Source organism: Setaria viridis, chromosome 4, assembly GCF_005286985.2.
Source record: "Setaria viridis chromosome 4, Setaria_viridis_v4.0, whole genome shotgun sequence".
Classification (NCBI taxonomy): domain Eukaryota; kingdom Viridiplantae; phylum Streptophyta; class Magnoliopsida; order Poales; family Poaceae; genus Setaria; species Setaria viridis.
The window spans coordinates 20,516,017-20,541,562 of NC_048266.2; the positions used below are offsets into that span (position 1 = coordinate 20,516,017).

Below are 25,546 nucleotides of genomic sequence, written 5' to 3' on the forward strand. Positions count from 1 at the left end.
TTGTAAACCGATATTAAAATGAATTGGAAGCTAGGTGAAGCCACTATTTTTGACTTCACCGGCTTTAACTTCACCAGTGAAACTATTTTGGAAGAAATCCTCCTAGCCTAAATATTGAAAAACCCATGCAGCTGCAATGTTGCTCAAAAGTCTGCAGTGCAACCACCTAATTCTGCACCTACCAAAAAGGCCAAAAGCTGGTTTGACAAATTGTGGTCGCCAACAAAACAGGACCTAAGCCTGAAACCTGGAGTCGATCAAGGTGATAGCAGACATTATGACCTTGAACGTCAAGCCGAGAAGCAGCAACCATCTAAACATAGTCCACGAGTCCACAAGTTCACCATTTGATAACATATAACATCATAAATCCCCAATCCCTGAACTATAACTCGATCAACATAATATATAAAAAAATCCTTTTAAAAGAAACTAAAAATGAGGAAAATTATAAGGCTACTAGGCTACACCACTATATAACCAAAACAATATTTTGTACAAGACCATCTGTGAAAACTAATGGTAGCATGACAACTCAAAGGTGTTCAGCACTAGATTTTGTTTTCTCTGCCTCGAAAAAGAGTGCACTACATGGTAATCATTACAAACAAAATATGAGCAAATTCCAACATTTGCTAATATGTTTGTACAATTGTATAGAGGGATTGCAGATTATTGCAGCATACTTGTATTTTTGCTTCAAACCATGCAGTATGAATCATTGCCTACTATTAGTGATGTCCAAAGGACCCCAGAATTCGAGTTAACATAAACTGTAAACAAAATTTGTTCCTTTGCAATCCAGTAGAATCAAATCACTCTGTGCCCTTGGCCGCCTTGTATGAATTCACTAATTGCATCTGTACATCTTGCGAGACAATATTGTGCTCTAGATACTCCATTGTAAATTCTCCTTTCCCCTGCAGGACATGCAAGAAAACAAATAAACTAAATAGGAAAACCAAACATATTTCTCCAGTATTTACAAACACTATCATGCTAGTGCAGGGGTTGAAAGGTCATCTTAAGGATATGGAAGTCGCATGTGTTAGACAATGGGTGGGAATGACAGGCAAATTCCAGGAAATGCAAAGAACCTGGCACCCTGCAAGCTATTCTGAATAGAAATATGTTTCAAAGCAGTATGAAAAGGAAATCAGTTCAATTTCTACCCAATAAACAAATCTATACTCATCAAACAAAGCCCTCAACATGACTCTCGAGGCAAAAGCTACAAAACCAGTGCCATTTTTAGTGATATTGAGTGAAAAAAAATTTGGGTTGTGGGAGGATGGCTGCCTTAATGATCTTACTCCCTCCGTCCCAATTTATAGATCGTTTTGACTTTTCTACGTGCATAGTTTTAGCTATGCATCTAGATATATGCTTATGTCTAGATACACAGTAAATACTATGAATTTAGAAAAGCCAAAACGAGCTATAATTTGAAACGGAGGGAGCAAATCGAAAGCATGAGCAAAAGAACAGTGTTTTGGCCATCGTTAGTTGCATGATATGATGATTCAATTCCTGATAGTATCCTGTTTTCTCAAGAGATAGAGGCTACTGCTGGGTGTCATCTCTGGACTAACCGCAACTTGCTTGGGACTAAAGGACTTTGTTGTCATCGTTGAATGTAAGGTATGGTTTCCATTTTGTTAAATGGAATTCTTACTATTTCTTATGGTGGCACTTGTCAGGTGTAATAATCCAGACTCTTTGCTCCACAAGTGCAAGTCAGAAACTACAATTAATAAATTTATCTTGTATCCACCAAATTCTAAAAGTGATAATGTTATCTTGGTGGAAATTGTGTAGAGCCATAGTCCGCTTCTCCATAAAACAAGCTTGTGGGGGACGAGAAAGGTTCAGGTGCTCCCGTGTGTTGGGGTGCTACCGTGCTCCCAACTAGCAGATGCACCTCGAAATGTGCATAAAAAATTTATCTAAAAATTTAAATGGATACTTCTTGTCATCTTCTATCATCATGCAAAAGTTGAGGATGAACAAAAATTTGTGCAAGAAAAAAAAGAAACCAATGCATGAACAGTAACAGGTGCAGGTTCAGTTAGATCCGCAATTATTCAACCCGCGCGAGCACCTGAACCTTTCTCGGTGGGGGACTGCCGTGCTCAAAGAGGTTTATGACTTATGTACTGATAAAAGGAATCACTAATAAGAATGTCATATGTGGGAGCACTTTTTACTCATGCTTCTTCATCCAAGCACCTAAGAGAACTGGAACAGTATACTGTAACTTAATTTGTCTCTTTCAGCATGCTTGACAGTTTGGCAAACACATATCTAACATGATTGAATTGATCCAGGTATGTTTTTTGTCCTGCAACTTCCACCCATAATGCTAACAAAATTGTAATAGCTTTGTAGTGCAAAAGAGATAAATATACGACATGATGCATCAGTACTAAACATCATTTTTATCAATCCTTGAAACAGACTGCATGGAGGAATTTAATTCAAAATTTTGGGCATGTGTGGTATATCTCATGAAATAATCTCTTATTGTTTTTAACTATTTCGATGCAGTAGATTATATATTTTTCCTGAAACGCAGGTGTGTGTGTTATCCATTTGAGGTAGCAAGCTTGTAGATTATAGTTGACAGATTAGATGTATGTGCTGAGTTCAGCAGACACTGCACAACTAAATAACAATATCAAAATAAGTTTACCAATATACTCCTTCCGCTCCAAAATGTAGGTTTTCAGTTTTGACATAAACTACTGTAACTTCAACCAAGTTTAAGGAAAAATATATTAACATCTGCAATACTAAATAAATGCACTATCAAGACATGTCATGGTGTTCATGGTGGATTTAATGAAACTAATTTTATGCTGTAGATGTTGGTGCTTTTTTTATAAACTTGGTCAAAGTTAGAGAAGTTTTCCTTACAACAAACATTTTGGAACTGAGAGTGTAATCACTAATAAGAACATAAAAATCGGGTAGAACATGAAGAAAAAGAATACTGACCTGAGTCACTGATCGAATCGCTGTTGCATATCCAAACATATTGTTTAAAGGAACCTGAAAGAGAGCGGGACAATATAAGTTTGCAGAAGTGGTCAGCATAGAATTACGAAAGGTATGTTCCCCCCTGTCCAGATGTCAGCCTGTCACACACTGTCCTGACTAAGATCAAAATAATACAGGTCTCACAACGAAACCTAAAGTGCAAAATTGTACATGACCACATTTACATTTAGGACCATAACAAACCCATAGGGTATCATGGAGTGCTTTCTCAGTTCTTATCCCAGACACAATTGAAACAGAACATACAGAGCAAAGATCAACTCCTTGATAACTATTCACTTGGTTCAAAATACATTTGGTTTAGTACATCGATATGGTCTACAAAGCATGACATTTCAAAAGTGGACAGAGATTCTTCATAAGAACCAGCAAATAGACTAAGCATAAAAACAATTATTTGCTAAATATAAAATTAATAATAAAGTTTGCAGGAAAATATTATTCCAAACTACTCCCTCCATCCCAAATTACTATTCATTTTGGCTTTTCTAGGTACATAGCTTTTGATATGCACCTAGATACTATGTCTAGATACATAGCAAAAGATAAGCAAAAACAAATAGTAATTTGGGACGGAGGGAGTATTGATTAGTGATAAGATGAAAAGCAAGGAAAAACAACTGATTTTCAAAAAGAAGAAAATGTGAGACCAGAAATCAGGAAGGAATCAGGCATTCACGTACATGGCAAACTACAATTGTGTCATCACCTTCCTGCTCATTTCCAACAATGATCCCTTTTCTCCTGTTCTCACATGAATAAAACAATAATTGGCATAGCATTCATTGAAGAACACAATAGAAGAAAAAATAATACCAGGGATAATCGCAGTAAGAGTCCGACAAATACAACTGAGGATTGCCGTATTGACAAGTGGGACTAAGGCTGGATAATGTGCCAGCTTTGTTCGGCTCGATTTGCTCCAGCTCATTTAGATAATGAGCTAGCATTCTCGGCAGCACAAGGGGATGTCAACCACAATGCTTTGCTGTGGCCTGGTGCTGTCAACGAGGATGACAGAGTCATGCTCTTGGTCGTGTGTGTGCTCTTACTCAGAACATGGGGGCAGTTGCTCGCACTCGCGCTCTTGTCCGCCATGGGCCATGGATGGCAACAGGGAATTCCCTACCAGGGAAACAAGGGATCTGGGCCACATTGCCATCCCTATCCATGGTGTGTGGTGGTGGCTTGCAATGTCGGAGGACGAGGCCAGGCGGGTGGTGAGGTGACTGGTGGAGACAGAGATTTGGAGGGCGGAGGCAGCTGGATCCCGTGCCACGCTGTGTTGGACTGCGGCTTGGAGATGCAAAGGAGGGGGGATGGAGTGGGGAGGCAAGGCAGTAGGGGGGCAATGGAGTGGGGCAGTGGTGGCGTGGAGACCCCAACCCTGACATGAAAGAGAATGAGATTGGAGAGACGGCCGACGGAGTCATCTTTCTTTTTCTTTGTCTGAGAGGACCAACAGGGTCAGCTTGGATTATTCATGGGTTTTTATCCTTGTTGGGCCAGCTTGGACTTGGTGCAGCCTGGTGGCTGCTCAGCTGCTAGCCTGCTGTTTATCCTTAGCTCATTTGGCTCACGAGCAGCCCAAGCCAGCTCATTAATTTTGCCAAGGCAGCTCGCTAGCAAAAGACAACAAGCTGAGCCGAGCCAACGCCGAGCCGAGCGAACTAACGAGTCACAAGCTTTTCATCCATCCTTAAGTGTGATTAGGCCCAACTTCTTATCACAACAGCCAATGGTACTCTAGTTAAGTGTGATTTGTTTAGTGGTAAAGAAGCAAATTACCCCTAGCGAAACTGTAGAGAAATAGATGTGTTTCTTAAGAATAAAAAGAATACTAATGAATGATGTGATGGCCATGATTTGCCATAGATGCATAGCTTGTTGGAACAAAGCACTCACTTGTTCATGTCACCAGTTACTGTGCCCTGGAACTCCGTCGGAAATTTCAGTTCCACCTTCATCACAGGTTCTAATATTACAGGTTTGGCAGCAGTGTAACACTGAAAAAGAAAAACAAATATTATAGAACACTTTTCTTTTGCAAAAGAAAAACAAATATTATAGAACACTTGACATTCATGTCCCAGGAGTTCACTAGAATCTGTGTTGTCTGTGTCCAAGATATGGATCACCTGTCTAAAAGCATAGATAGCAGCTAGCTTAAAAGCAAGTTCACTGGAATCCACTTGATGTGAAGCCCCATCAGTCAGTACGATTCTAATATTTTCAACAGGATGCCCAATCAATGAACCCCTACAGTATATAGCATGGAAATGTTATCATTCTGCGAGGACACAAGAAAATGCTTAAAAAAGTAAGGAAGACATGGACTCACGAATTGCAAGCTTCCCTGAAACCCTTCTCTATTGCTGGTATAAAGTTTGAAGGAATTGCTTGTCCAATAATCATGTTGTCAAATTCAAATTTACCATCAGAACCTGATGGAAGAGGTTCAATGTACCTGCATATTGTTGTTTGCCAATTTTCCATGACATTACCAAATGAACTCAATAACATATGCAACATATTTATTTGGACAAAAGATCTCAGAAGATATAGCATGAGGTCAGGTAGCCCTCTGCGCACATAAATACAAAGCATATTATGTATTATGAGGATACAATTAATGCATATTCAGATCGCTCCCTCCAGTCACAAATGTTGGAAATAATTCTGTGTGTGTAAGGTTCAGCTAGTGTCTAGGTTCATTGCTATTAGTGCTAGCTAGATTCCAGCTTCTAGTTAAAGAGAATAATATGAAGATCATATGGGCATTGACTGCATTAATTAAGAGGATATCATGGCAGGTGTGCAGCCCTGTACTAGCTATATATATCTGAGAAAATGATGAAGGCTGGTGTGGCCTCATCAACCAAAAACTACTTGTGCTGTCTTGTGCTTTTTTTTTTTTGAGAAAGTGCTGTCTTGTGCTTCTGTGTGAGTCCACCATAGAGAAAAACTAGAGTGCGTCTATGATAGACACTTAGGATATGGAGTGATTTCCAACAACAAATACTTCGCATTTTGCAAAGCGACACTGACTTTAGCCTCAACTACTATTTTCTATGGAAATATATGACATCCAATAAAGTTACAGGATCACAAAAGTGCATTTCAAGACAAATCGACATGCATGATTTTCATGTTCCCAGTTGATCTATGTGAAAAATATTGATGGTCAGATTTTCCTACAGTTACCCCAACATGATATATATTAATAAGAAAGCATTACCATTTTGATGTAAAAAAACTGAAGATAAAAGCAAGTGATTGAAGCAGACTGCCAATGACGTTGAGTAGTATGAACTCACCCACAAACTCGACCATATTGACCTTGACCACCAGATTGCTTTTTGTGCAAGTAATCAAATTCAGCGCGCTGGGTGATGGTTTCCCTGAAGTTTACACGAGGTTTCCCTACCTTCGCATCCACCTATGTAAGTTTCAAGATTCCAACATTCATGACAGGAATGTGATGCACTCGGAGATTTCTAGTCATACAAGTATAACAGCAGAAGCTCAATAACGCCAGCAGACAAGAGTTTGTATGAATTATTAACATCCAGTGCTAGTAGCACCAAGATCTGTACAAATGCCAAGTTATTAACACAGTAAAATTCCCAACCAGCTATATCTTAGGTGGTTTTATTGTGGAGTTTCCAGGGTTTGATTAAGTTTTCACTCAGCCTCCAAACTTTAAAGATGACTATGACAACCAGTTGCGACCACAAAATAGATGATGATTATACAAAGTGGTCCTGAAGTGCGTTGATCCATCAATAAGATCTTCTGATTTTGTGGGATAACCAAATAGACTTGTAGCCATCAGGATGACTTGATGATCTCAAATGCCACCAACTCATCCAATTTTGAGCAATTTTTCAAAAATCCTATGGCTTGATGAGAAATAGCATAATACCTCATTTTTAATGACTTCTAGCCATGAAAAATACAAGCCATTTGTGTCAAGAATCGAGGAAACAATTGATGTTTAACAAGTCAACATGGGAACAAATCTGAACTTAGAAATGTAAGAAAACTATGAAAGCAAACCCAGCTGTCTACTATATCTTCTTGGAGCAAGTACAAAGGTAGCTGTTCGATTATGTGCCTAAACTTTCTACAAATGATCTTTCATGAGTGCTGGTGGCAAAATACAGGTACCTCCTTAGTTACAAATGAGTTTTCTCAATTAGCTAGGTTGTGCTAATGTGGTAGATACAAATGCATTCCCAGTTTAGTGAATGTGTCTTCCTCCTTAATAGGAAAATCAAGGGTAAAATGGCCATGTTATGGACAAACTAACTTAAAGGTTTGCCTGTTTGTCAAGAACAAGGATATACTCAAGCATTCAAGTAACATGGATTCAACTAGCAATCTTCAACCAAAGTTATCAAACACCCATCCATATATGAAGCTTTTCCATCCAAATATCCAAGGGGCAAAGTATGCGTGCCTCTGAAATAAACATTTACATACCTTGTACTCTCTCTTAATACGTTCAACATATATATCCAAATGCAACTCACCCATCCCTGAAATAATTGTCTACAAGAAAATTTTATGTATTACAAACTTCACAAAAATACAAACTGAAAATGAAATGCATTATATGACAAACCTGGCCACTCTCCGGATCCAAACCCACACGGAAAGTAGGATCCTCCTTTTGGAAGCGATTAAGAGCTTTAGAAAACTGAAAGTCAAACGTGTAGTTTCATTTAGGACATCGAAGATATCAATCCAATTATAGCAATAGTACTCTTTTGATTAAAGAAATGGTATACTTGTCCTCCAGAATCTTTAGATATAGGCGAAACTGCCAAGGACATCACAGGCTCAGGGACATTCATTGAAGTCATAGTATATTTCACTGTTCCATCTGTAAATGTATCGCCTATTGACAAAGAAAAGTAGAAAGTCAGATGCAGAACAACAAAAGCAAACAGAACTAATATCATTTGCATTGTCCGTCTACGTACCTGATGCACAATCAACACCAAAAACAGCAACAATTTGGCCAGCATGTGCTTCTTGAATATCCTATATTGAATGAAAATAACATAAACACTAACCCCTATATTCATATGTTAATAAAAAAAATTACTCTGTTCCTTCCTTAGCTCTCTCTATCTTGAACACAGAAGTATATGAGACATAAAAAGTAGCAAGTAACTCTATCTTTGTACTATATTGATCTTATAACTACACACTACAAGCTTAGACAACTCACTTGATCAAGCACTGCTAGCTCACATGTATCACACTAGCTTACACTATTAGCTTCCTGCACCCAAGCACACACACATAGGTAGTGATTGGTAGGGTGCATAGGTGGTAGCCTGGCTAAGAGTAGCTCATGGCCGGCCCAAGCTAGGCTTCTCCCACCATTTTGGCCCGTGATTGGTAGAGTGCATAAGGAGTTTTGGCTCGTGCAAGATTGTGATTGGTAGGGTGCACATCATGCTGGGCTGCACAGCTGAAGCCTATCTCATGGTGTTTGGTGGGCTGCATATGTTGGATCGTCTCACCAGTTGCACAGCCCGGTTAACCTTACCCCTTCAGCCTGCCCCGGCGGCGCTGGTGCCGGTGCCTCCAACGAATCCCCCGTGCCTGCCACCGAGGCCGTTGTAGACCAGCGTGCCGAGGTCCCGTCCAGCGGCTGCACAAGGTGAGTGCGATGCAGACCGAGATGGACAAGCAGCTGTTTGGGAAGAACATGGTCCAGCTCGACCCGGCCTTTGCCGGGAGCCACGCCACCGGTGGGCCGAGCAGGTACCTCGCCTGACGCGGTTGTACCCGAATCTGGTCACCAACGAGGACATCCTCACTGCCGATGAGCTCGCTCCGTTGAAGAATTTCTCTTCGCCTGCGTGTTCGAGAAAAAAAGAATTTCTCTTCGCGGGTAAAGAACAAAGATTAAATCCGTCCTAACCAGCATCATATCACTTCTTGATTTGATTATTACTTTGATTTGCTCCCGGTGCCCGATCGAAAAGTTAACCTCTCATTGTTGTCGCTCGTTGAAGCTCGCAGCGCTAGACTTCATCGCGTGCGCCTCGGCAGACGTGTTCGCGATGACGGACTTCAACAGCTGCAGTGTCGCCGGCCCGTCCTGCCCCTACCCCTGGAGGTGCTCAATTACGGTAACGGACATCATGGATGCAGTTCTCCACCATCCAACTGAGGCTGCCGATCTCCTCAACGAAGAGTCCCGCGAGCCCCGCCGGGCATCGGCCGGCGATGCTGTCTTGGAGGAGAGCGTTAACCCTAGCGCGCTTCCAGTCTTTGCGTGCACAGGATGGGCCGGCAGGTGGCCAGGATGGGCCCACGAACGTGGCCTCACGGAGCTCTACCAAGCCTGCACAACCGGAAACGCGGGTGATTTTGGTTTCCCATTATGCAGGCCGTACAGGGCCCTTTGCACAGCCCAAGCCTGGCTATCCCTCCTATGCAGGCTACCAAACACTGACGGGCTGCATTACACAAGCCTAGATAGCCTCTATGCAGCCTACCAATCACAGCCATATATGCTACCTTCTTAGGAGATGAGTACATCTCCTTTAATAGGAGCCACAAACTGACATGCACAGACACATCTAGTAACATGGTGGCAGCTCATGCTGCCTTACTTGCTAACTAAGTAAACTACTTTACAGTTAGAAGTAAAAAACCAATTTTATTCTTTAACTTTTCTTCCATGCATACATAGCATCTTCTAGATCCTTCCAGTAGTAAACTAAGTTGACGATCTCTAGTAATAGATTTGCACTAGCTGACACTAGAAACTAGAGGCTGCCTAATTCCTACTCCCTCCGTCCCAAATTGTAGGTTGTTTTGGCTTTTCTAGGTGCATAGTTTTTGCTATGCATTTAGATGTAGTGTATGTCTAGATGCATAATAATATCTATGAACCTGATTGTGTAACACCCCACTACAAAATCTACTTACGGCCCAGCTCCTCACGTGGAACGGGCCTGCATACGCATAGCACCTCTTACGCTTTCATCCTCGCTTCGTGTAGAGGTGCTACGTTTGGAACGACAATGATTATAAGCTGGCCCTCACCCCCCTAAACTTCCAAGGTGGTACTAAACTAACCAACTACAACCACAATTTGGGCATGGTCCAACAACTTCAACTACTATGGTATATTAAGCTGGGGTATTACATTCACCCCACCTTAAGGGCTGACGCCCTCGGCAACTCACCACATACGCAACAGACTCCCAAACCACCACTCGATACACGGCCGTGCCGCGGGCCTAGCCACACGCACACGCGCACATGCAGCGAGCGTTCATGCTCTGAATACATCTGTAACACCCTGCTCCCAAATCTGCTTACGGCCCAGCTCCTCACGTGGAACGGACCTGCATACGCATAGCACCTCTCTTGCACTTTCGTCCTTGCTTCGTGTAAAAGGGTTAACCTGGAGGTGCTACTTTGGAACGGCAATGATTATAAGCTGGCCCTCACCCCCCAGACTTCCAAGGTGGTACTAAACCCACCAACCACAACCACAATTTGGGCCACATGGGCCAACAACTTCAACTACTATGGTATATTGGGCTGGGGTATTACAAATGGAGTAGTTTCACTTCCCAACATGTCCACCACAGCAAGTTGACATCTCCTCTGCCTACTTCATGCAGCTCTCTCATGTATCAAACCACTACTAATTTAAGCAGCTAGACAGTGCTTGAATCATCAATTGATCACTAGCGCAATATACTAATCATGCACCTACACATGCATGTTAACACTAACACTTCCATAACAAGATTATCTCCAACATAATCTTCATCTGATTGAAACATACTATTGAACAGCAAGCATAAAAAATTTGATGCAGCATACCTCCATCTCATTGGAATGCATCCTTACCAAGCGAGGAACCTAGAAACATGTAACAAAAAATTACAAGGATTCAGATAAGGCACCCTCTTATGAGTAATTAATAGCAATGCCCCCATCCACCAACCAAAAGTTCAGGAAAAACAAAAGATACGTGTAATGATCCAAAATTCAGGCATCCAATGTGTTTTACTGATACAGCTTCTTGTTTTCATCAGTGCAATTGAACAGTAATTCCACGCATTAACCCCCAAAAAAATGATAACTCCACACATTTTAGGGTCATACGAAGCGCAGCACTTTTTTAAAAAAATATCAACTCACACAGAATTTAGTGTTCTACAAAACACTGGACACAAATGAAAACAAGATTACCTAAAGATTGGTATTCTCAAATATAAAATACAAATAGGGGTGTACTTTTAAGTTGTAATGTAAAATATAAAATACAAACAAATAAGAACGAATTTTGGATGCATAAATGTTTACTTACTGCAAATTAAAGATAGCTTGAAATGTTCAACTTTGAATTCAATATTTTTCTTCCAAAAATTAGGAACGCATATATTCATACTGAATTTTCAATTGAAAAGTTGTAAAAATGAACGGTTACGGTATTTGCTGAAAACATCATACAGCAAGGTTTGACTAATAAAAAATAAAACATCAAGAAACACAAACTTCAAATGCTAGATTGGAGCTTAAAAGGAAAAAAAACTAATATAAAGTAATATTTAAATTTTCAAACTCTCATTTACAAGATATTTAATTATAACCTTGAGGTGACATACAGTTTATTTCAATTATAAATGCTCTAAAATAAACAATTTTATAGTTTCCCAAATGAAAATATGCTGTACATGGTTGCAACAAATGGGTTCCTAATATTTTCAAATTTAAAATTAGAAGGGGAAAATGGAGTACCATTTTTCCATTATTTTGAAATAACCTATTTTTGGTTTCCTAAAATAGAAGCATACTATCAATTTTTTAAACTATTATTACTACAACCTCAAAAAAAAGAGTGATGTCATGAAATGGCTGTCATTTCGACTCAACTGCCACTGATAGCAGTTATTTGCTGTAATAACGTGTATTTGTCTATAGAGTAGAATTTTGAGGGCTCCAAAACCTATAATTTGAAATGCCCTCTTTTTTTATACAGTAAGCCACTTTTCTTGTAGCATATTCAACCAATAATTTTTATGGTCCTCAAGTTGAAAGTGTTGTTATATTCAGGTGTTAAAACCTTAAAGGTCCTTGCTCAAAGATCAATAGAAAGCAATGGCTCAATTGCCTTGCTGGAACTTGGAAGTTGGAATTAAGCCTCACTTTGATTTTCTTCCCTGTATTGACATTGTATATGAAATCACCCTTCCGTATCACACCATCATAGATTCTGGAAAGAAAAACAGTAAGAATAAAGTAATTTAGGAATAAAATGTCACAGAATTGTCTTCAACTACAGAGAATTGTCTTCAACTACAGAGACAATAGATCAGTAATTAGAAGAACAAGAATCACCTTAGATATGTCAGCTGACCAAAACGACCTTCCTCTAGCTTAAATGCTAATGCGACAAGTGGCTCAGCTGGAGTTCCAGCCAATAATACCTAAGACCAAAACAAAAGGTGCAACTCAATGTAAAAAATTATAGTACGAAATTTGTCACTAAATATAACGGAGGGCCACAGTAGAAATGCTCCACAGTTATAAATAAGATTCCCAACTTTATTATCATTACACACATTACCACCTCTAATAATTACCATTAGTGAGTGGTACAAGATGGAAGTGTTGTAAAGTGCAAAGAAAAGATTTGTCCTATAGTTATACTACAGTTGTTGAAATCCCTTAGTACCTTCTCTTCCGATTTGTTTTGATCAAGGGCGTAGTTGTCAACCTCCAATGGGCATGGTAGATAGTCCATCACGCCATCAAGAAGTGGTTGAACACCCTATAAATCAATAAAAACAGACAGTGTAAGCTCCAAAACACCGAGCAATCATCCTATGAACCATTTCACTATTAGAATTAACAATATAACTGACAACATTGCATCGGCTACTTGTATACAAGTTCTCATCCTAAAGCATAACATTATAGACTTCAAGGTCTTATCTTCACCTAAGTTTGATAATCAGCCAAGACCACCAGTTATGGCCTATGGGTATCGTTCTTAACTTATAACAGTCCTAAAACATCAATAAGTCTGCACTAAATTAGCTAATTCCAACAACATTGGTGCTCGGAGGATGAAAAACAGAGCAAAGCAAATGCTTCATCCAATGCAATTACTATATCAGAGTCAACCTTGAATGGCATCAACAAATGGCTTGTATGATAGCAATGTTAATACACAGCACTACAACATAGAGCTATTGGGCTTCAACAAAAATCTGTTTCAAACCATAACTGCCTACTCAAATGCTTAGCTCCTAAATATTAGTCTTTTTCATGTTTGTCATTCGCATGATTGTAGCATTGTGCTTGATTGTAGGTCTACAAAAGATCTTGGATTGCAAGGACCTAAGATATCCAAAGATGGTAGATAGCACAAACATATTTATACTGCAACATATAATGAGTTACAAAACAGGTTTGTTTGTGTATGGTTAATTAAGATGTGTATATTCTAGAAATAAAAGATCAGTGCATGATTTCAATTTTTAATTTGCTACTTTTACTCTAAAAATAGCATATGAATTTTAGCAACCATTTTCACTATCAAACAAGGTGATATGGGTCTTTTAGAACCAGTTGCAGAAGAAACAGAAAAAATAAACAAAAACTTTCAGGGAATGAACAAAAATTGCAGCTACGAACCTTATTTTTGAATGCACTTCCCATGTAAACTGGTATGAACTTCCGTGCCACTGTTGCTCTTCGAATAGCCGCCTGATCAAGAAAATAATAACATCAAGTAGCATGACAACAATTTGGGAAGAACTAATAGGTCATCAATTTATCAATATCATGCATTTCCTGAAACCTGATATGGTCAGAAATAGGAAAGATGCAATCAGATGTAGATTTTGACTATAAACATCATGTCATAAATAACAAATCATGTTGTGAACTCAAATACCAATAAGAAAAACATCATAAGCATACCTTGGACATATAGACTTTTACAAATTCTAAATGTTTCAATTGCCAAATGCATAAAAAATATTTCCGTAGTATAGGACCCAAGACTTCAAAAAGCATTATGCATATCACCAATGAACAAGGGCTACAGATTTGCAGGAGCAGGACATCCTTTTTTTTCCTTCAGAGCACATAATTCTGTAAATCATTTGTCATAGCATAGGATCAAAATGTTTGGATTTATATCCCTAACCAATGAGGCCCAACGAGATCACGTCCTTTCAACAATCGCTTTAACATCTATGAGAACATTTCCATTTAATTAGACGATTAGTGTAAACATTTATATAATCATTTCTCACTTGGTTTTTCTGTATAAATTGCAGGTAAATTTTGATCATGAGCTTATGCCAACAAATTTGAGAAACAAGATCGTGCCATAAACAACAGGTCTGAAATTCAAAAGGTAGTTAGGCTACTTTTAAGCTTATATATATTCAATATGAACAATTTCCATGTAAATTATATAACTGCACGATAGTCATGAAAAGGAAGAATAACAATAATGGAGATAGTAGACTATAACATGTAAACCTTAAGCTGATGAGCTGTTATTGGCTCATCATTGAGAAAAGCTTCAGCAAGCTGATCGTCTACTTCGGAAACAACTTCAATAAGTTCACGTCGCTTCTCAGTGACTAAATCTGCCATGTTCGATGGGACATCATATGCAGTAACATTCTGGCTGCACATTAGAAATAGATGTGTCATCCAAAATTCCAAAAACAAATAGAACTGAGTATGGAAAATCTCTAGAGAATAGAACTCACCCACTAGAACCCTCGAACTTATAAGCCTTCATGTCTACAAGATCGACAAGGCCCTCAAACTCCTCTTCTAATCCTATGGGTACTTGTACAGCAGCATTGTGGTGCCGGAGCTTGGAACGTGCCTTTACACATTTACACAGAAAGAATAAAGCAATAATCAGCTGGAGAAACTGGTTCCAACATCACTAGAAGTAAACATACTAAAGTAACAAAAAAAAATTAAAGAAAATGGGGATAGGATGGAACACAACACTAGAACCATAGCATCAGAATATAAGCCTTATTTACCTTTTGGTAACAAAACTGCAAGATACTAATAAGGCTATCTACAATAGAAGAAATAATAATCTGAATTTTTTTCCCAAAAACAATTTGCGTGTTCATCTAACAACAACATATGTCAATGAAAACATGTGACAACAGGCTCCTTTTTTTTTTGAGGGGGGGGGGGGGTGCCTGCCAGAAGTCATTCCATAAAATATGGTACCTTCCCTTGAGGGGGGAAATATCGTATTTTATCAATTACCAATAATGTAGCCTACGTTCGGAGAGGAAGACTATGCGGTAGTTGACTTTAAAAACAGAAGGTTCGTATTGCACCACCAACTGTTAAACCACACAAATACATTTCTCATCCGTCATCTATTAAGAGTGATTTTATAAGTATAAGAAGGAAGTGGTAAGAACAAAAAAGAAAAAGAAATCAGGGAGAATTCTGCCAGTATTTTACTTTTCCAAAAGCTTTATTTGCGTAGTAACTATGAATACTTCTGGTGCATGAATATGTATCTGTGCCCTTTACATGCACTTTTCCCCTAATGTCCTACAAGTAGGAAATGTGAAAAAAAACAGAAAAAAGTTCAAGAAAGTTATTTTATTTAGTTGTTCGAAGCATATTCATTCCTTCAATTAATATGAGATTTCAAAGAAAAAACAATGTACTTCTTAAAGTAAAAAATGATCACACAGGAGAAAGGCAATTGTTCAGACTGGACTAAGGAGGGCCATGGTCTTTTTGTAACTTCATTGAGCACACATTAAGTACAGGGACGGAGAAGCAAATGTAAACTAGCCAGAACTAGAGGTAACTATAAACATTCAATGGAAAAGGGGTGAAATGCTAATGTTCACTAGTGCAATGAGCGTCTCTCTAATTGGACACTAATGATGGTGCTCTGGATGGGAGCAAAAGAAAACACATCAGTCATCAAATACTTTTTTTTTGCCTCCTGAGCTAAAACTCAGCCTGCGAGGGGCTAGCCGCCCCCCGAGCGTTAGTGAAAGAAGGTCTCTCACGCAGACCGAGAAAATCCCCAAACCCCTGCCCCACCCTTACATAGGGAACCGTAACCTGTGTGAGTCAGGCCAGCTCTTGACCATGTGCTTTGGCATGAGACAGATGAGGGATTTTTTTAACCCCAGCCTAAAATTCGCTCCCACGGGGAGTCGAACCCAGGACCTGAGGAGGTGCTACTAGAGCCCTCTAACCAACTCAGCTAGAGGCCCGTTCGCTTTGCCTCCTGAGCTAACCTATGCGCTATGCTGTTTGCTGATTACTAACGCCTTGAGAAGGACTTCTTCAGATGCAAAAGGAGTGTTCATTATAATACAATGTTCTCCATTGCTGTGATGTCATCATAGTTTAGCTAATGATATGACACTATCATGGCAATTTCTTATGCTTGTCTTCTCAGTGCAAAATTCCAAAACATATTGAATGCATGGAATAAGACAGAATTTAATGAACTTGAGAGAGGAATGATTTTTCAGCAGAATTAAAGCACAATCTGTAAAATCGGATTCATGTTCACCTGGTTAAGAACCTTCCATGGATCAGCTCCCATACGGTCCAACTTGTTAATGAACGCAACCCTTGGAATTTCATATCTTCTCATTTGCCGATCGACAGTGATCGACTGACTTTGTACACCACCAACACTACATAGCACAAGTATAGCACCATCAAGAACACGGAGTGCCCTTTCAACCTCAATGGTGAAATCCACGTGACCTGGAGTATCAATAATATTAACCTGCATCCAAATTATAAGGTGAGTTTTCAAATCCTTATAACAAGAACAATGTAATGTGGGTTAAAAAAGAAAGGAACCATTTGGATGATCCAGAACTGTAATCATTCTTCATGGAACTGCCTCAGCCAGACCCTGGCCCCAAGACATTAATGCAACTTAAAATAAGTAATTACTAATCAGTTCACCAATCCAATCAGTCAAATACTTTCTATGAAATTATGAAAAACGTGTGGATGAAATCATGAAAAGCACACCTGTACAATACGGCACAGTAAACGACCATTATCCTGCTAACAGAGCCATGAATGTCATGAAATACTTAAGGGATATTGACATCCTCTCCAAAACTACTGTGTAAAAATGCACAAAAAGACAATTGCTAGATTCTCCTCTGGTGGCTGGCAGCTCCACTGAGTGGATCATACCCAGATATTAAGGGTCCCTTTGGTTGGGCTTGCAAAGTGCTTTGGCTTTCAAGAAAAGCTGAAAGCCAACCAAAGGGGTAATCCCATACACTTGACTTCAAAGAAAAGCTGCTTTTTCCTCTATACAAATCTCACAGCCACTCCCCCCCCTCCCCGCCACTTTTACCGGCTGTGAGGGGCAACACTTCCACGAAATTACCCACCTTGCCATCTGTTATGAGCGTACTGGTTCGATTTTCTTTTCTCCTGTCACCCCCTCCCTCTGGCTCGCTCGTCTCTCACCTCGTTACCCTCCGCGGCGGCTCTGGGCCACGACTAGGGTTTGGCCAGCAGCGCCCCTTGCCGACGGCGGCAGCTGCCCCCTCCGGCATCCCTCCGCCCTCCTTCTCCCAGGGCGCCTGCGCCCGTGTCCGCCTCCCTCGATCCTCCTCACAGGCGCACGCGTGTAGCAGGTGCGGCCGGCGGCGACGGTATTGCCCGGCGGCGCCCTGGCCGGCGGCTCTCGATTTTCCTCCACGCGGTGTCCGGCAGCACCGACCCCCTCACGCCAGCACCCCTGCATCCTCCCTCCGCCCTCCTCCCAAGAGATCTGTAAGTTACCCAAATCGATTCCTCCCTTCCTCTTAGTGACCAAAATCGATTGGATTTGAGTAGTAATCATTCGATTCATGTAGCAATCATTCGATTTGTGTTGCAATTGTTCCATTTGTGTAGCAACTAGTGGTTGTTGTGCCCGAGTGTCTATGGAGAGTGAGAACATCAGTATGTGATGAAGTCAGATTGGTACATAGATGTTTAGCATGCTTGATTACTAAACAAAAATGAATGACAAATTACTTGTTGCATGATTTATACTAAATTGAATGAAATATTTTTTTGTGCTTGATTCAAGAATGGCTCATAAGGCAGATTGGTGTGATGCCAATGTGAGGCATTTCATTGGTATCTGCAAAGGACAGAGATAGAAGCTGGGAATAGGCCGTTGGGATTTTTCAATAGGACTGGTTGGAAAAATGTTATATCTAAGCATGAAGAAAAAATTGGTCAGAAGCTAACAAAGAAACAATTGAAGGACAAGTGGGACAATATGAAAAAGGAATATACATGGTTCATGGAGTTGAAGAATAGTGCAACTGGGCTTGGATGGAATGAGGCAAAGCAAACTGTTTTGAGTGCTCTAATGAATGGTGGGATGAACACCTAGCTGTAAGCACTTTACTATCATTATTCATTAATCATTTTTAATGTTTTCATACTGTGTTACTTGCTAATTAATCCTTTTGTTTCATTTAATTTCAGAGGTGCAATAATCCTGAGAAAGGTATCAAATGGAACCATGCGAGGTTCAGAAAACAAGGTCGGAAGCACCTTGATGATCTGCATATATTGTTTGATAAGATAAATGTCAGTGGCGCTAGTGCATCCTGCCCTAGAGATGTATCCTCTGATGATTCAAGTGATGACGATGTGAGTGACAAAAAACTCAAGACATTGATGATGTGAAGCTAGCTGCTTTGAAGAAATCAAAGCTAGGGAAAAAGAAACGCAAGGAACACTCTAGTTCCATTGAAGAGAAGGATGAGAAGAGCCCATTCTTTCAACTGTACAAGAACACATGTTTGAAGATAGAAACTGAAGCAGATATGATATCCTCAAGTGTTGAAGCTTCATCTGCTTCTCCAACCAATCCAGTCCCAAGCATTTCAGAGGCCATAAAGATGGTGAAAGATTATGGAGTGCAACAAAAATCTACTCTAATGCACACAGCCACCTTCCTGATCGTGAAACCTGAATTTAGGGAGGTCTTTAGTTCCCTGGAAACAAATGAAGGAAGGTTCGATTTGCTTGAGAGGGAGCATGAAAAGGAGTTGCTCAAGCGTCAGTAGAACTGTTCCCTAATTTATCTAGTGTTGTGTTGTGAACCAATATTTGTTTATTTCCCTTTGTTGAGAACCATAAGTTGCCTGTTATCCGAGAGACCATTTGTTGAGACTATTTGAGAACCATTGGTTATGTGTTTATGTGCTGTCCATATATTTGTTTATGTGCTGTCCATCCATGTGTTTATGTGCTGTCCATATATTTGTTATAAGGTGCTGCCCATCCATGTGTTTATGTGATGTCCATATATTTGTTTATGTGCTGTCCATATATTTGTTTATGTGTTGTCCATACTTGTGTCTGTAGATGGATGCCAACATGGAAGAATTGGCCAAAAGGGGGCACAAGGGACTACTGCTTCTAGCTGAACTTTCCCAGCAGGCCGTTGTCATTGGTCAAATGGGAAACATGTACACAAAACGGTAGTTTAACAAAGGGAAACATCAGAAACTGGACTTCAATGGGTTATGAGGTGCTTTGGTCATCCGAGGTACTTTTATAAGATGTTTCAAATGAGCACTGATATTTTCATGGCACTTCATGATTTGCTCATCTCGAATTACGGTTTGACCTCAACTAACAATGTTTCATCAATTGAGTCATTGGCGATGTTTTTGTGGATCGTCGGAGGACCCCAATCATTTTCACAAGCTAAAAATCGTTTTACACAGTCACTATGGACAGTTCACGCCAAGTTTCATGAAGTATTGAATTGTTTGCGCAAGTTAGCAAAGGACAATATCAAGCCAAGAGATCCAACTTTCTATACTGAGCATGAAAGGGTGAAAGAGGACCGTTTCTGACCTTATTTCAAAGGCGCTATTGGAGCTATAGATGGTCAACATGTTAAAGTTGCCATTCCAGTAGAGGAAGCGGTTAACTACACATGTCGACATGGATATACATCTCAGAACGTGCTAGTTGTTTGTGACTTTGATATGAGGTTTATCTTTGCGGTTGTTGGTTGGTCAGGTTCTGCACATGACACACGGATCCTCAATCATGCATTAGCAAACTTCCCTTCATTTCCTATTGCTCCCAAAGGTATACATTGTTCGTTAAGAGTTAGTAATAGTTCTATTGTTGTTTTTCTTTGCTGCTTTGATTTGGTTTTGTAGGAATATTATCTGGTGAACTCTAGTTATCCAAACCGATTAGGATATCTTGCTCCTTTCAAAGGAAGCACATACCATATACCGGAATTCCAGCTTCATTCTGGGCATCCTCCTTAAGGGAAGAACGAGATTTTTCAATTTTTTGCATTCATCCTTGCGACATGTCATTGAGCGGGTTTTCGGAGTCTTGAAGCAAAAGCGGCGCATTTTGAAGGACATGCTAAGTTTCTCCACTAGTACTCAGAAGCATATCATTCTTGCTCGTATGGCATTGCGTAATTTTATTCGTGAGAGCAATTTGCATGATAAAGTGTTCGATAGATGTGATGCTGATGAGGACTACCTACTACAAGAGACGTGGCACAACCCAAACACAAGGAGATGAGAGTCCAGATGGGGAGAATGAGGATACGATGAATACAATTCGTAGTAGAATAGCTGATGCTTTGGTTAGTGCGAGAGGGAGATAATTATGTGGACCATATGTTAATGGTGGGCATTATTATATGAACCATATATATTTTGTCAAATGTTATCTCTTTATTCATGTGGACCATATGGTAATGGTGGATGCAAAACTTAAAAAAAATCCCTTTCTAAAATGGTAATTTACATGTGATTCAGTGAACAACACAGTGTTTTACGATCAATTTGCATAGCAACAGTCCCTCAGACCTTCCAAGAGCATTACAGACCTTTCTTACCAAACCTACAGTTTCACAGCTATTTCAACCAAACGGCTTTGTGTTTTCTCACAACTAACAGCTCATAGCAGCTTTTCCACAGCTCACAGCTCATAGCAGCTTTTCCACAGCTCACAGCCCAGCTTTTCCACAGCTCACAGCCCACAGCAGCTTTTCCACAGCTCACAGTCCAACCAAACAGACCCTAAAGTAATTTGCAATCAATTGTTTCTCTATTCCTACCCTACGCACCACAGTTTTTTTTTCTGTAGTATGGCCGTAGCCTTAACAATCCTCGATTCCCATTTCGCCATGGTACGGTCGCACACACTTTCATCCTTTGCCCTCTACTTTTCTTTTCCATAAATGAAATCACGTTTTGTCTTAAATTCACAATTTTCCTTCATACATGTTTCTTTCATATATATAAGGTTAGAAAACTAAACAAGTCAACCTAGCAACCAACCCAACCTCCCTGCTTTTCGCAACTTTTCCTACAACTAACAATGGAATCTCCGTAATAGGATCCATAATCAAAAGGAAATGGATCAAGCAGAAATAAAAAGAGGATGGAAAAAAAACAGACCTGGTACCCCTTCCAGGTGCAGTAGGTGGCAGCGGACTGGATGGTGATCCCCTTTTCGCGCTCGAGGTCCATGGAATCCATCTTGGCGCCAACACCGTCGCGCCCGCGCACCTCGTGGATCTCGTGGATCCGGCCGGTGTAGTAGAGGACCCGCTCTGTCAGCGTCGTCTTCCCGGAGTCGATGTGCGCGGAGATGCCGATGTTCCGCATCCGGTCCATCGACTCCCGCCACCGCGCCGCGTCCTTCTCGTCCCGCGCCCGCAGGGCCGACGCCGACGACAGCGCCCGCCGAGCCGACGACAGCGCGGCCGCGGCCGCCGGCGAAGGGGCATCAGCGAGGGGCGGCTGGAGGAGGAGGGAGAAAGGGCGGAAGGAGGAGAGGAGATAGGAGGCATAACGCCGGGCCATGGCTATCGCCGCCTAGGAATTCCTCGGCGGCCGCGGCAGTGGGCGGCGGCGCGGTACGACGTGGGGTTTTGGACTTTTGGTGGCCTTTGTTCTTGTTCTGTTACATAGAACCCTAGTCTGGGTAGAAAGGAAGAAGTCCACTTACACCTCAAACTATACCCGGAGTCAAAAAATAACCCCGCTCTGTAAAACTGTCTAAATGACACCCTCGATTTCTTCAAACCAAACATCATAACCCCCAAACTCCGTACCAATCTGGTTTTAACGTTCCATGTTTGTAGGGTTGGATTCGAATATAAAATCGAATTCGGATAGCACTATTTATCACATTTTAATTCGAATTCAAATATGAATACAAAATGAATAGTTCAAATTCAGATTCGTATTCAGTACTTGCTTGATTTATAACATATCATCATAATATCATAATGAGTATCAAATTTGCTTTATTGATGGTTTTAATTTTGAAAAATCATGTTAGTAAATTATGAATGTAGGACATAATAGATATCTTATTAAAAATAACATTTTATTAATAAATAATTAAATATATCAAAATAAATATAAAAATAAGTATTTCAAAAATATATCATTTAATAATAAAAATAAGTTCATTAATACATTTAAATATGATTTATTCATTTAATAAATAATATAATGTATTTAAAATTAATATCATTAGTCATATTAAAATTAATTAAACTTTATCATTATATATCACTAGTAATATTAGGTTAACATAATTAGTCATTTGTCGTATAGATAATTTTTTAATACCTTAAATGGTGTAAGTAATTATTTTATTAGAAATATTAAAATTAACAACATTTGTAATTAGTATTTAGTAATATAAGTAAGTTTTTTGCTGATACAGATAATGTTGGATATTTTACATTTTTGTCGAATACGAATCTAGAACCGGATAGAGAAAAACACTGAAAATCGAATATGGATACATCCATTTGACATCCACATTGAAAACGAATACGAACATATTAATGTTTTTAGCGGATACGAATTCGGATAATTCCGATTTCCAGACATCTAAAACCATCCCTCCATGTCAGCGAGGCGGGCAATTAAAAATTTAAAACTAGCGTTTCGTTGCCCCCAGCAAGCCAAACACATTTCTCTCCATCGTGGTTCTCTCTCCCCCAGCTAGCCAAACCCATCTCTATCTCCACCGGTGGTTCTCTATTCTCTCTCTCATCGATGCAAGGTTAGCACCAATGGACTGATTGAGATCTGGCAAGAAGATGGTGACTGCGAGGAGTAGGAGCTCATCCTAGTCAACCTCCTCTTTGGCCTATGGCATTGGTGTTGTACATACATCTATGGGCCCACCAAAAGGTTTAGACAATTCTAAATATGGGGCTGGACACCGAAACTCATCTGATATGGAGACCATGGTGCAGGACGGCGTAATCTACATGGAAAGATAAGAACTAGTTGAGGATTAGAAAAGTACTCGTTGTAATAAGAGTAAAACTCCTCTAGTCATATCCGACTAGTATTCTTGGAACCAACCGACCTGTAACCCTGCCCCCGGCAATATAAAGTGAGGCAGTGACCCCCTCCAAAACAATTCAATCCAACCAACGCACAGGACGTAGGGTATTACCCATTCTAGCGGTCCGAACCTGTCTAAATCGTGTGTCTGCGTTTACCTTTGAGTTCCTGATCTCAACAAGCCCCACTAACCAAAACACTACCTCTAGCGCCTCCCTCGGTAGGTTGTTATGTTTAAACACCGACAGCTAGAGCGCCAGGTAGGGGAACTCGCCAAGAATCCACTAGCGAACTCGATGGCACAAGTCATCATCAAGTCAATCGTCGCGTTCCAAGCAGGCGCGACGTTCGTCTTCGACTCCTGGGTTTGCATCGCAGATGGCACTGGAAATTTCTACCGCTACATCGCGTCGACCCCGGAGAAGAAACAGCAAACCATGAAGCTCCATCACCAAGTTTTGAAGAATCTCGTCGAGAGTTTCGGCGAATTTCAATTTCTGACCTAGTTAGAGGCTGGGAGGACGAGTCCGAGTTCAACTCGACTTCTTCCGCTAGTTCGATTGACTTTCACGAGCCAGCACATAAACCATCATGCTAGTCGGATTACTACCTGAGTTAATTCCCGTTCGGACTCCACAACACGACCAGTATTTATCAAGCTGCCCTGTCTAGATCACAATCCGATATGGATACGATTAAGAATCTCGCCTACTACTCGGATTCGGACGAGGAGACTCCATTATCAAGTCCGCAACAGGGCTTGGTAATCACATCAACTCCCCAAGGATGATTTGTCTACTGGCCCAACATGAAGCCACCCGCTCTTGCCAAAGATGATGATTTGCGCCTCATCGCCTACCTCGACACTCTCCTGTATCAGGAGGGAACTCTTTTGTCACCCATTTACGAGGAAGGCAGCACCACGGAGATCATCACTTCAAGCTTGGGAAATCACTCTCCAGAGCGAGAACTCTTCACCTTCATTACTAGACATGAGGACGAAGAAGAAGAGCAACAGGATAGAAACCTGTGATCTGAGCATCACTTGGATGATGTCTGGTAGAATGAACTCACCGCCAACATTGTCAGAGAAGAGACCAAAGCTCAAAGAACTTGACGACAAGCAAGAAACACCACAAGAGCAAAGCGCCGCCACCACCTTGCAGCGGACCTACCAATCCAGAACCTGGATAATGCCTTTGAAGCAGTTCAAACGTGTCACCATCATACTCCCTTGGCTACCATCGCATCTATTGATCTCATCATCCGCACAATATCTCTGAACAAGTAAACTAGACAATTAGCTGAACTGGCGGAACTCGCGTACGAACAACTCGATCAGCAGAATCTGACACAGTTAGTCCAACACTTCTTATGCTAATGAAGTCAACATGGCAGCAGCCATAGAGGCCCTCCGTCCAGATCAAGTCAACTCGGAGGCGCCAGACCAATCCAAGCTGGAGCTGAAGGTAGTCGGGCAGGATCCTCGGGAGAACGTGGCCACGGTGGGGCTAACTCAGAGCCTAAACACCTAGTAGAAGACCTACGCAACAAGATCAACGCCATCCACGACGCCCGTACCATCATCAACGGATGGCACCACGAGCGCAATTAAGAAGTCGAACACCCAGGAGATGATACCTGTTGGCGCTAGAAATCGGTCAACCGAATCCCAGCGTCCGACACACGACCCGGGAGAATCTGCTTAGCTCCTGTTCGGGTGAATGCCCTGGTGCGGTTCGCGCGGCGTGCCAGCCAATCTGACCTGTTGATTGGCAAGGAAGAACACGTGTCAAGTCCGGAAATTGCGATCGGCTAAATTTCCGATCTCGGGAAAGCTTATCAGCGAATTGGCCGATTTACTGTAATAATGAAATCGGCTATAAGACAGCCTGATTTCTATAGCCTTGTAGACAGGGATTTATTAAAGTAATCGATACAAAGCTATGATAACAACACTAGGAATAGATCTAATCGGCAATAGATGAATGTAATAGCAGAATATAGAAAAAGCCGAAACTACCGATTCCTAGCTGGATAACTGGTGATAAAGGCTAGAAAAA

General features: G+C 40.7%; 2 protein-coding genes across 2 annotated transcripts; one reads left to right on the plus strand and one right to left on the minus strand.

Moving 5' to 3' along the window:
* Positions 1–439: 439 nt before the first annotated feature.
* LOC117852088 (elongation factor G, mitochondrial) lies at positions 440–22,080 on the minus strand. Its single transcript, XM_034734021.2, has 20 exons — positions 21,567–22,080; positions 16,655–16,876; positions 14,844–14,965; positions 14,608–14,758; positions 13,750–13,821; positions 12,785–12,880; positions 12,448–12,536; positions 12,256–12,322; positions 10,927–10,965; positions 8,049–8,109; positions 7,854–7,963; positions 7,688–7,762; positions 7,546–7,614; positions 6,378–6,499; positions 5,402–5,527; positions 5,199–5,319; positions 4,966–5,066; positions 3,744–3,804; positions 2,998–3,051; positions 440–920 (listed from the first exon to the last, which is right to left on the minus strand). Exons 1-20 carry the CDS (start codon positions 21,972–21,974, stop codon positions 816–818), a joined length of 2,271 nt encoding a protein of 756 aa, XP_034589912.1. The 5' UTR covers positions 21,975–22,080; the 3' UTR covers positions 440–815.
* On the plus strand, positions 18,045–19,234 carry LOC140222464 (uncharacterized). The gene is given in 4 exon segments (XM_072293123.1): positions 18,045–18,063; positions 18,261–18,454; positions 18,601–18,763; positions 18,766–19,234. Coding segments are annotated over 4 exon segments (798 nt in total). The 3' UTR covers positions 19,188–19,234.
* Positions 22,081–25,546: the final 3,466 nt, after the last annotated feature.

What these genes read in the sequence shown, in the direction of transcription:
- LOC117852088 (XM_034734021.2), bottom strand. Translation starts at nt 21,974, where the DNA reads ATGGCCCGGCGTTATGCCTCCTATCTCCTCTCCTCCTTCCGCCCTTTC. An exon ending in GCACCTGGAAGGGGTACCAG is followed by an intron (nt 16,877 to 21,566) that starts GTCTGTTTTTTT and finishes ATTTGGATGCAG; the next exon opens with GTTAATATTATTGATACTCC. An exon ending in CTATCTATGCTTTTAGACAG is followed by an intron (nt 5,067 to 5,198) that starts GTGATCCATATC and finishes TTTCTTTTTCAG; the next exon opens with TGTTACACTGCTGCCAAACC.